This window comes from Plectropomus leopardus, chromosome 13 (genome assembly GCF_008729295.1).
Source record: "Plectropomus leopardus isolate mb chromosome 13, YSFRI_Pleo_2.0, whole genome shotgun sequence".
Lineage (NCBI taxonomy): Eukaryota > Metazoa > Chordata > Actinopteri > Perciformes > Serranidae > Plectropomus > Plectropomus leopardus.
Genome location: NC_056475.1, coordinates 2,023,846 through 2,041,337, shown reverse-complemented (window position 1 = coordinate 2,041,337; position 17,492 = coordinate 2,023,846). Strand labels below are relative to the sequence as shown.

The 17,492-nt window shown below is 38.0% G+C and overlaps 1 protein-coding gene across 5 annotated transcripts in view; it reads left to right on the top strand.

Annotated features, from left to right (window-relative positions):
• specc1 (sperm antigen with calponin homology and coiled-coil domains 1) overlaps window positions 1–17,492 on the top strand; it is a 108,190-nt gene that overhangs the window by 16,158 nt on the left and 74,540 nt on the right. For 4 of the 5 annotated variants that reach the window (XM_042499132.1, XM_042499131.1, XM_042499134.1 and 1 more), the window contains one exon: window positions 18–153. In XM_042499132.1, the coding sequence (XP_042355066.1) occupies window positions 18–153 (136 nt within the window). Of the gene's footprint in view, window positions 1–17; window positions 154–13,227; window positions 13,448–17,492 lie in introns of those variants that run through there. The other variant, XM_042499135.1, reaches the window with a different exon arrangement.

Below are 17,492 nucleotides of genomic sequence, written 5' to 3'. Positions count from 1 at the left end.
ATCAGATGTGTTTCCAGCTGAAAAGAGCCAGCAGTGACGACGCCTTGACGAAGCCTGCGCTGGGAGCTGCTGCCTCCGGCTCCCGCATGAAGAAGACTGTGACCACTGGAGCCATCTCAGATCTGGCAGAGGCTCGACCTCGCAGCCTGTCAGGTAGGAAACTATCGTATCTTCAGCTAACTCGTTAAAGAGACTTGGTTTGATGCTGAAAAGTGGGAGATAGAGCTGTTAATGTTCAGAAATTATAGATCTGATCTGTGTTTGAAACCCTGTGAAACCTGAGGCGACATCACATTTCTTGTGCTGCTTGCAGACGTCTTTCACAAGTATTTCAACCTTTGAACTGTGAACAAATTCTTTGAAAAACATGGGCAACATGGTAAAAAAAATCCACAACTTACAAGAAATAAGTATATTTAGAAAATTGTTTAAATTGAAACTGTTCAGAATAATCATAATTAAATATTTAAAATTATATTATAGAATTGTTATAAATGTATAAGCATTTTGTCCAAGTCTTGTTTTTTGCTTTTCTTTTTAATTATTTGTTTGTTTTTCTTTAATTTTATTTTTTTTGGGGGGGACAACAACTTGTATTTTTTTTTATTTAATTTTTTTTGATAATTATCTAGTAATTTTCTTGTACTTTTTACTAATTTCTTACTAATTTGGGGGCATGTCTTCTGTCATAGCTCATACCCTCAGAGGGTTAACAGTATGCAAAAGTGTTGCAACTAACACGTGTGACCACCAGAGGGCCACAGTTCACCACCAAAGCTGCCTCCAGCTCCCAGGTGCTGCTGGGAACTTGTTGCCTGAGAGATGCTCCTCTTTCCTTTTCACTCTTGTTTTTTTTCTTGCGTCTCTTTGTTCTTGTTTGGTTGGCACTGAGGAGGTGCAGGTGGCCGAGGACTGAGGTTCTCAGGGTTTTTGGTCCAAAACTGAGAGACTGGATGCATTCATAGTCTGCTCCTCGCACAACATCTGCTGAGCCGTGTGAGCAGCAGGGTGTGTTTTGGTTGAAAAATGAGGAAAAATGAACTTTTTTTCCTGTCAAAGGACAAGAAAGAGAGAGAAAGTGTGTTGTTGGTGTCCTCGGCTGGTCTTTCGGTGATATTTTGTGTTCATGTTCAGTAAGTGTTGACATAGCTGATGTGTTTGTTTATGGCTGTGTGTGTTCAAACATGAGTTATAATTTAAATGAAAGAGAAACGTCTGTAGCCATAACACCCATTTAAGCACACTTATTGTAGGCAATTACACTCAACTGAAGATGTGATAGTGAACATTTAATTTCTTTCTAACATAAAGAATTACACACAAAATATTTCAAACTATTTTCAGGAAAAGGACTTTAAATACAAAACCAACCAGTCTTGATGACTGAGTATTAAATGGGCAGTGTGTTGTATTTTATTGACTTAATTAGAGTGAAAAATAAGGTATTATCTTAGGTATAAACTTTTTTTTTTTATCATACAGAGCACTTTTATGTAATATTTACTGTAGGACTTTCACAGTACCAGATTTTTACTGCATGATTGTTATGACCAAAAGAGTTTACTCTCTCTCCTTTGCCAAATTAATTACACTCAAAAAAGGAGTGTTAATTTATCAAAAATTATATCAAATAGAAATATCCAAAAATCCGAAACATCCTAAAATCTTAGAAATATCCTAAAATCTGAGAAACATCCTAAAATCTTAGATATATCCTAAAATCTTAGAAACATCTTAAAATCTGAGCAACACCTTGAAATCCTGTCTTAAAATCATGGAAATATCTGCAAATCCTAAAAAATGTCCTAAAATCCTAAAAACAAACCATCCTAAAATCCTAGAAATATCCTAAAATTTTAGAAATGTCCTAAAATCTTGGAAACATATTATAATCCCAGAGTCCTAAAATCCAAAATTTCCTAAATCTTACAAATGCCCTGAAATCCAATAAATATTGTAAAACCCTTAAAATAAATATCCTAAAATCCTATAAATGTCCTGAAATCCTCAAAATGTCCCAAAATCCTAAAAAAAAAACACCCTAAAACCCTTTAAATGTCCTAAAAATCCTATGAATGTCCTAAAATCCTAGAAAAAAACCCTACTAAAATCTGAGAAATGTCCTATAATCCTATAAACATTTTATAATCCTCGAGTCCTAAAACCTTACAAATGTCCGAAAATCCTAGAAACTTCTTATAATCCAATAATGGTCCTAAAATCCTACAAATTTCATGAAACTATAGAAATGTCCTAATATCCTAAAAAAAAACAACTATAGTCTGAGAAATTTCCTAAAATCCTACAAACATCCTATAATCCTAGAGTCCTAAAATCCTCAAAATGTCCTAAAACCCTAGAAACACGTATGGGGCTGCGGTGACGGGCCCCTGGCCTCCTGTCATTTTGCAAAAGTGTTGAATGTGATGAACACGTCTCTTTAGCTCTTTGCATGATCTGTTAAGCGTCGTGTTTGTGTGATCGAGGCGTGTCGTTGGATAAACGCAGCAACTTCAAACAGGCCTGATCGCACAACACGAATTACATTTGGGACAAATATGGCTGCAGATAATGACAGGGATTTGTTTGCAGTAATTAATGTTGTTCCTTGGAAAATCCTGCGCGGGGGAGATAGCTGTGTTTGTTTATGGCGGCCCGTCCTCTCGCCGTGTAGCCGCTGTGAAACTCTCCGTCAAAGGGTTGTTGTGCTGAAGTGGAGATAATTGAATTCTACTCGACAAAAGACTCGAGAGGAGCCGGGGACCGAGGCCAAGTGAGGCTCCCGCTTCTTTCAAACACAATTAGACCGCGATCAGCTTTCTTTGGATCGCGCTCTAATTAACCAAAGCTCCGTGTTTTCACGCCCAAGGACAAGAACAGATCCCAATTTGAGCTGTTCATGATAAATTCATCACTCTTCTTCACATGCTTCTTTAGCAAACCTCTGAAAGTTGAAGGGAGGAATATTGTCAGGAAAGCATCTTCAACCATACCATGTTAAAAACATCCTGACATCTTCTGTTAACTAAAAACTATGTAAATTGAATCAGACTGCCAAAAAATTGCAAAATATCAATATTTTTTCAACAGTTCTTGAACACATCATGTGTGACAAACACGTCTGTCAGGAAAAACATCACCAAACGTAAGTTTAAATACTGATATTTCATCAAATTTACTTTATTCTACACTCATTCAAACATCTGAAACCTCAGCAGGACTGCTCATTAACATCCGTAGCCCCACAGCAGGTAACAGACAATAGAAATAAAGAACAAAATAAAAAGGAAAGAAAAAGAAACAATACAATATTTCATACAGAGGACAAAAGTGGAAAAAAAAGTTAAGCAATTTGCAAGAAATTAATAGATTTTTTTTTTAAGGCTTGGGAAAATGTCCAAAAACAAAGTATATACTTTTCTGAGGTATTTTTTTACTTTGCTTATTTTGTTTTTTGTTTATTTTCAGATAATTTCTTGTTTCCTTTTACAAAATTTAAGCAAACTAAGCATTCTGTGTGCGTAAAAAAATTGTTAGATATTTTTGTTAACAAAAGTTATATATATATGCCCCTCCATTTTTGTCTTTTTGTTCAGTGTGAAAATGATCCAATCAAGCACGCCTGAGAGAAAATAATTAACCACACGTAACACCTGCAACCAAATGAAGATGTTTCAGTCCTACTTGGATCTCCGTCAGGTCAAAAAATATTTAACATTTACAGTCTTTTTTTAACCTGATGAACGAGTTGTGTGGCACAGAGTGAGTGTGCAGGCATTTCCTCAGTTATCTCAGTTATGTTCCCATAAGAGAATTCGTATTGTTGTGCACCTGGGCTGGGACTACACCTGTGCACGTCAAGTCAGATAACTGCAGACAATAAATGGAAATGTCAGACAGGTCTCAGAAATCAGGCTCATCAGCCAGTGTAAAATGAGATGTGACACCTGAAAGAGCAGCGGTGTTTAACCACGCGTGCAGGCCGTGACAATCATCGTTTAGCCTCCTGCTGTCGGCTGGAAGTCACCGAGCCTGACCTGAGAGCTCTGCCCAAATATCTCACGGGGGAAATGCCGTGATTTGAATACAGATTGGGGTGGTGATCTGTGGTATTTAAACTCATTGATGTTGCGATGAAATGCTCTGAAATGTCTTTGCGTTTATTGATGTGGAAGTCTCTGAAGTAAAACCAGCTGTTTTGGGGCAAAGAGAAGATACACATACATTCACTCAAGTACTTTGTCTTTGTGATATTGTCACCTGTCGGTGCGTGAAGTCGGTCCTAAACAGACAGGCTTCTCCCCGGCTGATATATGACGTGGCACACTGAGCCAGTCAGTCCTGATTGCTTCCTGTCAAAGGCAGCAGGACTGTCATCGCGCCCGACAGGCAGTAATTGACTCTTTCTCAGAGGCCGTCCAATTCTGTGACCAGACCGTGGACGTATGACAGAATCCTCACTGAGTACTGAAAACATTTTTGTACTTAAGTTACACAGAATCAGACAGATTTTGTGGTTTCAACGTTTTTTTAGTTTTTTCAGTTTTTTTATTGTGAAGCGTCATTTTCCAAAATTACTTTCCGAACAAACATGCAAAAGACATCAGAAGAATATATTAAAAAAAGAAAAAAATGAAATAAAATGAAAAATGAAAAAAAATCAAATAACTGAAATAAAATTTAAAAAAAAATTAGATAGAAATTAATAAAATGAATAAAAGAGATCAAATGAAGAATAAATAAATTAAAAAAATATTGAATAAATGAATAAAGTAAATAAGAAGTTGATATAAAAAATAGAAAAATAAATAAGGGAAAAACTAATTATAAAAATCCATTGATTGATTAATAAATAATCAGTTAACAAATGAAATAGATGAAATAAACAATGAAAGATAAAAACAATTAAACTAAAAAAAAAGACTAAATAAATAAATACATGAATAAAATAAAACCAAGCATAATAGAAAATAAAATAAAATTAAAATAGGTAATAAATTAATTAATAAAATAAATGATGAAAAATACATAAATAAATGATATAAAAGTAAAGAAAAATAAATAAGAGCAACCAATAATAGTTATAAAAATCATTTATTAGTTAATTAAGAATCTAATATTAATAATGATTATCATAATAATACCAACAACATTAATACTATAGCTTGTATAATTTTACCTGCAAAAAGTTCCTGCCTGCATATCAAATTTTAAAAAATCAAATTAAGCAATGTCAGTTTCATTTGTCCCTCACAAATGATGCACTCTATTCTGCACACCAACAAATGCAGCATGTCATCTTGTTTTGAACTATAATAGTGCCCACACCCTGTCTATGCTAATTAATTGTGGGAATGAGGCTGCAGTGGTGATATGCATCATTTACTTTCTCAAGAATTATCAGAAGTGGGTCAAATGTTCCTGAGATTCTGTGCATGCGGGCGGAAAACAAAGACACAAACCACATTACATACACAACATCGCAACCTTGTGCTAATGAGTGTAATTTTGGAAAAAATTGCCGCGCTGTTAAACAGTCCGTCATCAGTCATGAAACTGATCGGTGATGTCCGCTTTCTGTTAGAAATCAACTAAGACTGACGTCTTTATTTTCTTGATCTTTGAAAATATTTTGCCTATACTTTTTCATCTCCAGTTCCAACTCTTTTGCTGTGATACAACTGACAGATCTCACTGTGGTTATTATTCTTGCGTGATAAAAGGCTTTTGTCTTTTTAAAAGACTTCAAAACAAGAACAAAAACAAAAAAAAACAAGATTCAAGCACAGCCGCAACGCTTTTATTCGGTGTTATTATAATGCAGTAACAGCAGGCTTGAAGGCTGTGAAACAGCAAGGGTGCCTTGGTAATGGTGCACAAATTCATGGGACACACACACACACACACACACACACACACACACACACACACATACACACACACACACACACACACACACACACACACACACACACACAGAGTAGTGGCTAAAAAGGTCAGCTGACTGATAGTCTGACCCCGCCCTGCCCTCACAGCACGCTGTGCTAATGAGTCAAAAAGTGTTATTTTTGCTAATGGACTCTTGTCGCTGCCCCACTCGTCACTTAACCAGCTCCACCACGCTGTCAGACAACGGGTTAAAACCCAGCCTCATCCTGATGACTTATTTAAAAGAGCTCATCAATAATTCAGTAAAGCTTTCACTTGGAGAGGAGTCCCTGCGGAGTGTGTGCGAGGAGAGGAGACAGAAGGAGATAAGACTGTCCCACTCTATAAATAACGAGCCTGGTGGGGGCGACTGCAGGGCATAACTTTACAAATGGGCACTCCATTGACAGGCACTTTCCTCTCCGTTCACTCGCATTGATTGTTAATGTTTGGGTTTGTAGAGTCGACCTGAATGTCTTTTAGCGACTCCTCTTCTCGTATGAATCACTGAAGTGCACTAATTCTTTTTTTAAAGCACTTTCAGAGTCAAATTTAGAAGTCAAATTGTGCTGCTTCAGCATTACTCCAGCTCTGCTAATACATTCCCTCTGTAGCATTTTGCAACCACGTTTTAAAGTTGCAGATGGGGATGGTAATTTTAAGAAATTGCTTTCCAAATAAACATTCAACAGACATGGGAAGAAGATGCATTTCAAAAGGTTAAAGAAGTGAAATAAGTCAAATGAAATAAAATGAAAAATAAATAAATAAACAAATAAATGAAATAAAATTAAATATAATGATACATTAAAAATATTGAATATAATAAAATGAAAAAATAAACACAAATGAAATAAAATAAAAAATTAAAGGAAAAAAGTTAAATAAAAATGAATTTGTGAATATATATATAATATATACAAATTTTATTATTATTATTATTATTTTTGCACTGATTTATTCCGTGTTCCCCCTCTGTATATGTGGTTACACCTAATGTCACTTTTTGCCTTCAGGTAGAAGTTGAGTACGGACATGTTTGATAGGAGTTTGCAGATTTGAAAAACACCTGCAGCTGCCAGTTTTACTGCTGCATGCTGTCTTTCTCCTCAGTGACGTGTCAGGCAGCACTGTCACCTCATAAATCTCCCTCAGCAGGAAGATGAAGGTAATGATCAGGTTAGTTTAGCTTTAACAAGAAGCATCGAGCTCTGTTCATGCCACAGTGCTCACTTTTCTCTCCTCCTCACCTGTGAGGGACACGATACCTGATTGTAAACGTAGAAACATGCTGTCTCACATGCAGAGATAATGTTTCATTAGCGCTCTCTGCAAACGGTGTCATTGTCAAGATTACAGCTAGGAGTTTGTGCATCTCGTTTGTGCTTTTTCTGCTCTGATTGAATCCATAAAACTGCATGCTGAAGGTGTACAGACGACCAAGTGTATTTTCTTTTTTGCTGTGTCATTCCCCAAACCGCCATCAGTCAGACACAGGACGTTCTTTCCTCTGCTGTGTGAAAGGTCTGCCGTCAGTGAGTGATGGAGATAAAGTTTCTCGCAGAGTGCTCGCCGTATGTGAGGTTCGCCAGCTGCACCAGACGGACGATGACTTTCTATTCCCCATTAATCAGCTCATAGCACCTTTCGTTTCCCCACAGCACCAATTCAGAGCAAAGATGGATGCCCGCGTCTGGTGACCATAGCTGTCTGTCACAATTGGTGGATTTCCATTAACCCTCGAATTTTGCAAATTGAAATTGCAAATATAAAATATTGGCAACACATCAGTTTTGAAAAAACTCCAATTTATTGCAAAAAACTGCTTCCAGCTACTTTAAATCCACTTGGTTATGGATAGGAAAAGATCATGTTTTGGCTTAAAATACCCAGTTTTGGAAGCACAATCACAGCTGGAAAAGCAGCGATGTCTCAGTAGTAAACAACAGCTGTGTTTTGCACTAAAAAACACGCTTTTCATGGCATTATCCAAGCTGGAAAAACAGGTACAGGTTGCTAAAAAGCACCCACATTTGGGGGCTGAAAAGACGCTGGAAACACAGCAACAGGCCCCTAAAAATCACACACCTTTGGTGCCCCAAGAGAGTCACCGGTCCCTAAAAAAAAAATGAAAAGCAACAGCCACGGGTTCCTGAAAAACAGGACACAGAATATAGTGCCACTAGTGCCTAAAAAATACCCACGTTTGAAGCCTCAAGCTGCCAAGGCGTCTCACCTCAGTGACTGTCTGTTGCTGTTTATGGATTCAAATTTTCACTTTCACGACTTAAAAGCTCATCAACACATCAAAGTCGAAAGAACGACCTCCCATCTCGAGGAGCATGTGAATGCACTATATGCACATCTCAGACCCCAGACTCAGCTGTAACATGTGGTCCCAGCGGGGCCTTGTCTGTCTGTGTGTCAGTGTTTGGGAGACAGCAGGAGGAGAGAGAGGTTTTGGTCCTTGAGCTCCTCATATCTGTCAGATAAATTAATCAAACACGCCTCAGTCCACAGGGACGCCTCAGCCTGCTTGAGCACTCAGCCGTGACAGACGCACACTGACACGAGCAGTAAAGAGACGTACACGCATGCACATGTGAGGCTGTAAACCACTAGTTTCATCACAATATTAGATAGTTTCTTTAGACAACAGACATGGTACAATTTGATTCGATTTCGAAAGTCCACTCTCAAACGTGGAGACAATTTCTCAGAAAATGAGCCCGATAGCTGCCATAGCTGGCTGCCATTCTACTTTTGGAGAAACCGAACCACGAGCAACACTTCGTTCTGGGAGCACAGTGTTTCAGTGGGATAAAAGGGCACTGCAAGCTCTTTAAGAAATGACCCCAACCATTTTCTAATAAAAAAAAACAATAGAAATAAAATGATTCACACTGTGAATTGTTTTTGTACTTGTAGTATACATAAGGTGTCAGAGTGCATAAAACACCATCAAAATAGAGCTTGTTGATAAAAAAAATGCCAGTGGAGGATCCCCCACACCCCCAACAGAGGTCCTAGCAAAGACCCTGATGTCCTAAAATCCAAGAAACATCCTAAAATCCTAGAAATCCCTTAAAATCTAAAAAAAAGTCTCTTAAAATCCGACAGATGTCCTAAAATCAGAGAAATGTCCTGAAATCCTAAAAAAATCTACTAAATCCTTAATAAAGTCTCCTAAAATCCTAGAAAATTCCTAAAACCTGAGAGATGTCTTTAAATCCTTAAATCTTTAAAAATTCCAGAAGAGAAAGAAACATATTGAAATTCTAGAAATGTCTTAAAATCCAAAAAGGAGCCCTTAAATCCTAAAAAATGTCTTAAAATTCTAAAAATAATATTAATAATAATAATATCCTAAAATCCTAGAAATGTCTTTAAATCCTAGAAATATTTTTAAAATCTGAAAAATGTCCTAAAATCCTAGAAATGTCCTAAAATTCTAAAAAAAAAAAAAAAAAAAAAAAAGTCCTAAAATCCTAGAAATGTCCTGAAAACTGAGAAATGTCCTGAAATTCTAGAAATGTCCTAAAATCATAGAGACATGTATGGGGCTGCTGTGAATGGCCCCTGGCCTCCTCTTGTTTGCAAAAGTGGCCCCCAATTAAAGCAAGCTGAGTATCACTGCATTACACCAATATGTGTGTGCAGATGGACACGCATAGATATGCATGCAACATTAGCCACACCTTTGTGTCTTATGTCCCCCATACTGTCCCATCCAGGTCTAAATATTCACTACAGTATATACAGTACGATAATGCACTCCTACATTTATTATGCATGCAGTGTGAAAGGATTATTGCAGGCGGGAATAGCTCCACTCCCACTCACTAGAGTGAATCTCAAGTGTTTCCTCCAAAGGCCCCAATTATCACTGTATCTACGCATCTGGCATCAGCTCAGACAAAAACACACCTGCCTCCTTTCAGGCTTGTTGACCACAGTTTTGGCATCACATTTGAAATTCCTCTCTTGGGAAGCTTGTGACCCCAGAAAGTCCCCCTGAAGATGTAAGACGGAGAGAAATGGTCCTGAAAGAGCCCCGCAGAGATGGACGTCCTGCGGCGTGGAGAACATTCTTAGCTGGATTAGAGGCATGTTTGTTTACCGAGGTAGATGTGCTGCTCCGTAACCGAGAGAGAGAGAGGATGAGGAAACTGTACCAACAGTTTATGCAACATTCATAAGCTATAAAAAAAAAAAAGCTTGGCGTGTACAGTATTGTATCAAAGGGTTGAATATTCAACCTGACGTGGGCAGAATCATGCAGCAAACCAGACTTTCTAACAGCTACTGGAGAATTCCTTAATATCCTTTTCAGGCTGGAGCTCCGAGTGTCCCATGCATCAATATATTGAGCAAAAATGCAACTTTTAAATGCTCGTTGCTCTCATGATTCTGCTTTGCATTTTTATTTCCACGGCTCCTTTCAGCGGCGAAGGAAATAAGCTGGTAGCTCTGAGCTTATGCAACAGAGCGGTGCTCGTCCTACTAAAAATATCAGCCCTTATCTGTGTCAAGTATGGCTTTAAAAAATTGATGATGCAGTCGGGATGAGTTTTGGTTTCTGATAGATGGTGCTTTATGCAGAGTTGTGCCCTTGGCAAACGGAGGTTCATCGCAGCAGAGCGCGCTGTGTCACCGACCCTCAGACGGTGCACTGCAGTCTCATTGTATTACTGCAAACAGAGGTCACAGGAAACACGATGTCTCTCTTCAGAAGGCGAGGAATAAAAAATCTTCTGTTCGCTGCAGTTGCTGCTCTTTTGAACTGTTTGTGCGGTCCAGCTGAAACTGTTATTTTATGCTTTAATATTACAAACACGTACATGTGCTTTTCAAAATCAAGCTTTACAAAATATTATACATTGATGTTATTTTTCTACTTTGATTTAGTTAATTTTAATCAGAATTATCTAATCATAAATATCAAATATTCTGAATTTTAACCCTTTAAATGGCAGGTTTTTGTCATGATGCTGCTATGTTTTTAGATGCATAAACGAAAAAAAAAAAAACATAAAATTAATTATTTTCAATATACTACATGCCAAGCAGATTATTTTTATTTTTTATCATTACAGTCTGGGATACGACAAAGATTTGCACCTAGTGGAAACAGCATGTGTTTTCTCCATATGCCAGATGTAAAGTGTAAAAATAGTAAAAATGACAATTTCCAATGCAAAAATACAGAATGACACCCAGAAATAATACAAGTCATGTTTTTATGCTTTTTATGCTCTTTCGGCTGTGGACTCAAAATTGTCAATTTTTATTTGCAATAACTTTAGAGTAGATAACTACAGTGTCACGTGAATATAATCAAACAGCGCAGTTTTAAGCCATTTTAAAAAAAAAAAAAAATCTATCAGTCTAATGTATACGCCACTTTAGAATATTTTCATCGCTTTACCGTGCTGTGAGAGAGCCCTTTCGGGGATTTGTCATTTTATTCCCTCGAAGTTGCTGCTCTACCGCTGCCTCCATCAGCTATTGTAAAAGGTGAAGTGGAGCAAATATTCAAAGAAACAAAAACACAGACGACCCAAAAAAACATATCAGTACAACTAAAAATGACAAGTCATCCTCCACTCCTCCTCGAGCTCGGGCCATCATAAATATTTAACACGTGCATACATTGTGGATGAGGAAACAAGCCTTCTTCTCACAAGCGCCACACAACCTCACCAAAAGACACACACACACCCTAGCTTTCATACGCTTACAGGCACATTCACACACTTTTGTTTCCTGCTGGGGAGAGATACGGTGCCGCCAGCCTCGGGTGTCCGGCAGTTTCTTTGACCATTTATGACGAGTTTTTGTTGGGAAATTGCGGTTGTGATTTTGTGAAGGAGCAGAGGGAGACTCTGTGTGAGGTCCCAGGCTGCACGAAAAGACAAGAGCTGCACTGTCACCAAAATACAAATGGTGCCCTTCCTTCTCTGCTCTTCTTCCTTCCTTCTGCCCTCCACCCTCTCTCTCCCTTTCTCTGTCTCTCACTCGTCTTTTTGGCAGTGGTGGAAGAAGTATGCAGATCACTTACTTAAGTTAGTTAAGTAAGTAAGTTAAGTACTAATACCACATTGTAAAAATAAAAAAAAGAAAAGTAGAAAAAAGCACCCAAAACACCTTTAAATTATAGATAAAAAAAACAGGGCAAAAAAATCCTCAAACTTATATAAAAATGACAAAAACGCTCTGAAACTAAAAATTAAAATGAAAATGTGGGAAAAGGCTCCCAAAAAAATCCACAACATTTAAAAAAAGGAAAAAACACCAAAAATAACTTGTAATTGTTTTAAAAGAAAATCCAACAAACTCAAAATTAGTTTCAAAAAAGTTTTGAAAAAACACCCCCAAAACTCATAATTATTTTTTTTAGAAATAGAAGAAACACCCAAAAAGATGCTACACCATTAAGAAAAGAATTGCAGAAAAAAAACCAACCTCAAAATTATTTTTTAAAAAAGAGAGAAAAAAAAACACACCCCAAAAACATTATTTACGTTATTAAAAGTTATATAAAAAGTATTTTAAAAAATGGAAACCTGTAATGTTCATCACAATAGTTGACAATTAATTAATTGACTGATTAATTAATCCACTAAACATTGCAGCTGTACTTATATAAACTATTTTAATTTTTAAGAAAACATCATATTTTAAACTCTTTTATAAACTCTTGTTATGTTTTATGCAAAAATCTTAGTTTTTGAAGTAACTAACTTGAAGTGTCGACATGAATGTAGTGAAGTAAAAAGTACAATATTTCCCTCTGAAATGTAGTGGAGTAAAAGTATATGATGACATGAAAAGAAAATATTTGATTAATGTAGAAGTACCTCGAGTTTGTGCTTAAGTAAACGGGCTCAGTTACATTCTGCCACTGCTTTTCAGTCAGAGAGGGACGGTTCTTCTCACCATTGTTCAACTGGTATTGGTGAGAGTGAACTGGCTGGCAGCAGTGGGAGGAGGTGTGTGCGTGTGTGTGTGTGTGGTGTGTGTTGGTGTGTGTTGGTGTGTGTGGCCGGTGAAGCCACTCCCCCCTCCGAGCTGATTCCAGTCATCACAGCGATAATGAAGTGCACACGACGCTGCCTGCCTGCCCGCCTGCCACTGTGACACACTGTCACCGCTCTGGAGGACACATTCACACACACTCACTCACTGACAGGACACGCAGGCTGCCTCCTCACACACACACACACACACACACACACACACACACACACACACACACACACTCAGTCACACAGTCCCGCAGAGGAGTAAAAAAAAAGAAGAGGAGGGAGGAATAGGAAGAATTTTATGTTTTCTTCTCTGACCGGAGCTGGTTTTTGGGTGCTGAAACAGAGACCTGATACACACACACACACACACAAAACACTGCTCCCCCGCAGCCACGGATTCTTGGACTAGTCCGCCCCGGTGTGGAGAGTGGGAGTCGCGGAGCGCACCAACATGGGGAACCAGGCGGGGAGACAGGAGGAAACAGAGTCAGGTCTGCTTCTGTTGTTTTCCTCAGCATCCCTCTTTGTGTCTGAGTGTCTGCGCTGATGTAAAAGGCAAAGACGTACATTTGCTAAATACAAAAGATGTGAGTCGTGTCATGTCTGAGTGCACCTCTGACGGTCCTGACTAATGACTGCGATGCAACAGAGCAGTGACTGATGAGTACTGATTAACACGCCCTGGAGTTCTCTCTAAACGGCTTCAACTTCTGCTCTGTTCTTTAAGCGTGTTCTCACTTTCAGTGCGTGTAATTACAGATCTGCTGTGTTTCTGTGTTCACTCAGTGCAGGTTTGTGTGTGTAGATATTGTAAGTGGGGCGGGCGGCGGGGGTGAAAGTGCTGAGTGAGATTTGCCTGACAGTAAGCATGAGGGAAGCTGCCAGAGGAGATGGTATCATCAGCTCACATCCCTCCGCTCGCTCGCTGCCCCGAGCTCACTGCGCCTCAGTGAGATTTCCATTTCAAAGTCTCTGTGAAGTGCACTCAGCAGCAACTTCACGCTCATCCAAAAGACAACGAAGCGCTGCCACGTCTCTAACCTCACCGAATTTCTTTAACAAAACGAGCATTTGCATTAGAACTGCACGACATGAGGAGAATAGGTGATAACATTGTTGAATATCACAATAAGGATAATACTTTCTATAAATAGATATTCTAGTGTTCTCAGGTCAGCTCTGCTGCTCTCAGTTTACCGATAAAATATAACAAATCGCTTGTTTTATTATTGTTTACAGAGGAAACTGCTCATAGTGGTAATGCTTGCTGTGATTGCTTATATGGTTTATGACAGCAATGCTCAACTTAGAGCCCTTGGGCCAAGTCTGGCCCCTGATAGGGTGCAGGGTGGCCCCCCAACCATTTTCTAATTCACAATAAAAATAGTGATTCACACTGGGAATAGTTTTTGTACTTTTGTACATAAGGGTGCCAGAGTGCATAAAACTGCATCAAAATAAGAGCTTGTTTATCAAAAAGGTTTCAGTGGAGGATCCCCTTCACCCGCCACATAGGTCCTAGATTTGCCTCTGATATCCTGAAATCCTTGAAATGTCCTTAGATCCTGGAAACGCTCTCAAATCCTAGAAATGTAATAAAGTCTTAGAAATGTAATAAAATCCCAAATAAGTCCTAAAATCCTGGAAATTGCCTAAAATCCTTAAACGTCCTAAAATCCTGGAAACGTTCTCAAATCCTAGCAATGTACCAAGTTGTACTAAAATGCCAGACATATCCTAAAATCCTGAAAATGTCTCTGATTAGATCGAGGGAAGTTACAGGTTAAATGATAGGAACAAAATAACTAAATATATAATTTTTTACCGTCAGTTGTTGACACTGCTTCCATGCTTTTCGCCATTTCTCCTTCCCTGAAATGTCACAAGTCGGCAACTCAGTTATCATCAAAATTTCCCAATTTTCTCACTCGTAATTATGACTTTGGTGGGCTGTTCATGTGCTCGTAAATCATAAATATGGTAAATACGTAGTTTCCGTGGAGCGTGTGAAGGCAGCATTAATAAGCATTAAAAAGAAAATTACACTTCTATATATATAAAATAATAGAAAAGCTTTGGAGGGAATCCTTATAGCATCCAAATGCTATAAGGATGTAATGATACAAAAACCTACTGTGTGTACTTGTGTTTGTGCATAGAGCTTCCTCATATTTGTACACACATATATACTCCCACACACACACAGAGCTTCATCGTATTCTCATGCTGTTATGTGTGATTTATATTTACATGTTTTCATCCCAACAGAAATAGTCGCTGAATAGACCAGAGTCAGGTGGCTAGGGCAACAGGCTAGGGCAACAGGCACGGGCACACACACACACACACACACACACACACACACACACACACACACACACACACAGTACAGTACAGTGAAGTATTTTGTCAGTGGTGGGTGTTGTTAAGCTGCATCACTTCACAGCAGCAGCGTGTGTTGCTTCAAGATAGAGCACAGTGGGCTCAGATTGTAAAGCAGTGGTATCAAGCTACTGCATGCTGCAAAAGATTAGTTTCTTCTCCATGCGCATGCACACACAACACACACACACACACACACACACACACACACACACAGTGCACACTTAAAACATGATACACAAAACAAAACATCATCAAAAAGGAACAAAGGAGGTTGATGTCGCCTTATTTGATTTCACTAATTTATTAGTTGTTATTGCTTAGCAAACTTGGGCTGCGTGTTGATGAAAATTACTGTTGGTACAAAATAATCAAGAGGTTGTTACCAGAGGTGGGGACTCGAGTCACATGACTTGACTTGAGGACTTTAGACTTGCTTGACAAACGGGTGTTTAAAGAGGTGACTTGACTTTAACTTTATGGCTTGAGAGACTTATTCATTCATCACTGTAAGTAGATAACTGCTTTTTTATGGACCCTCGGGGACTGTTTGGCTCATTTGATGTGCTTTTCATTCTTCATTTTTTAATAATTTTGGTACATATGGTATAAATTTTGGCAAGATTGTTTATTTTGGTTTAGTCAGATCAATGGATGAGAGGAGAAGCAGATTGCAGATTCAGTGAAAGCAAACTTTTAGACCCAGCACTATCAACGGTTACATTTGGCTTTCACTGTGCCTAGTGCTGTGCTGCTCCATCTGTGACAACAGTACGCCCTGCCCTCCGAGAGTGTGGTGCAGTGAGTAACCACACAGTATATATGTATATTTCAGTAGCGTTGGAAAATCTATGTGTGGCGGCACTTATTTTTCACAAATAAACCCAGAGTTCATCCTCATTCCCACAATCGCCTCCAATAAAAATAGCACAGCTAGTCAGTAGAGGCTTGTAGGAAGTTGAGGCAACAAAATCCAAAATGTAAAGTCTGTACATAAATATAGTTTATCTTAATGGATAATACTGATGCAGAATTGACAAGAATACTGTCAACATATGATGCCTTTTATCTCCTGTTGCCACTGTTATGTGTTTTTGGATGTTGTATTTTTATAAAAGGAGTTTGGCATATTTTCCACCACGGGCAGGATGGGAAATAATTTCTAAATTTTAAAAGTAGTTACTGTAATCTTGCATGTCAGGCATTTTTTTTTTAAAAAAGACTAGCATTTTTACATTTTTTCCTTTAATTTATTTTTTTTTTTTTTTTAGAAAAAACAGTATAATAATAATATTTATGTATTTTTATTTTTTTCTTATTTTCTTTTCTTTTTTGTTTTAAATATTATTTATCTTTATGGATAATACTGATGCCAACTCAACAAGAATACTCATGACATATGATGTTTTTAAACTTGTTTCTTGAATTATTATTTTATTATTATTATATAATATGTTGTACATGGAGTTTGGTGCAATATTTTCCCCCAGGAGCACAATGGGAAATAATCTCAAAAGGAATGTAACTGTAGTTTTGCAAAAAGTGACCCCTGCAAGATCCCCAGTTTTTGCAAAATCTTGTAGTGTTTGACTAAAAACTCGCATTGTCGTTAGATGTTAGAGGCAGTCAGACTTTAAGTGTTTAACATCTTTTCAAAGTGCTCTAGTGTATGTTGGCATTAGTCTCAACTCGTATTGTTATGGTGGTTCGTGGAAGTATGTGCTGTTACTCAGAGTAAAATATTTGCTCAGCCAGTGAAAGAATACGCCATCACAGTCACACTCGCTGTGATCAATCATGTTCTGCAGGCTGAGAAGTATTCAGACTCAGTACAGCACTCTGTGATCTGCGGTCTATCATCCCGCATGAGCCTCCATTATGAAATTAAGCACTCAGCAATATTATTAATTGACTGACCTATTATTCTTATAAATTAGCACTCTCCATTTTCTGAAATGAGCCCCTATAGTAAATGAAAATTGATTATCAAACAGCTTGATCTTTCATTCTGCCATGAAGCTATAGATCCAGAGACCAAGGACGCACAGAAGCACTTGAATCTATTTATCACGTGTAAATAATAAGCATACAGACTTTTAAACAGGTTCCCACAATCATGGAAAACTTCAAAATTTCACAATCACATTTGCCAGG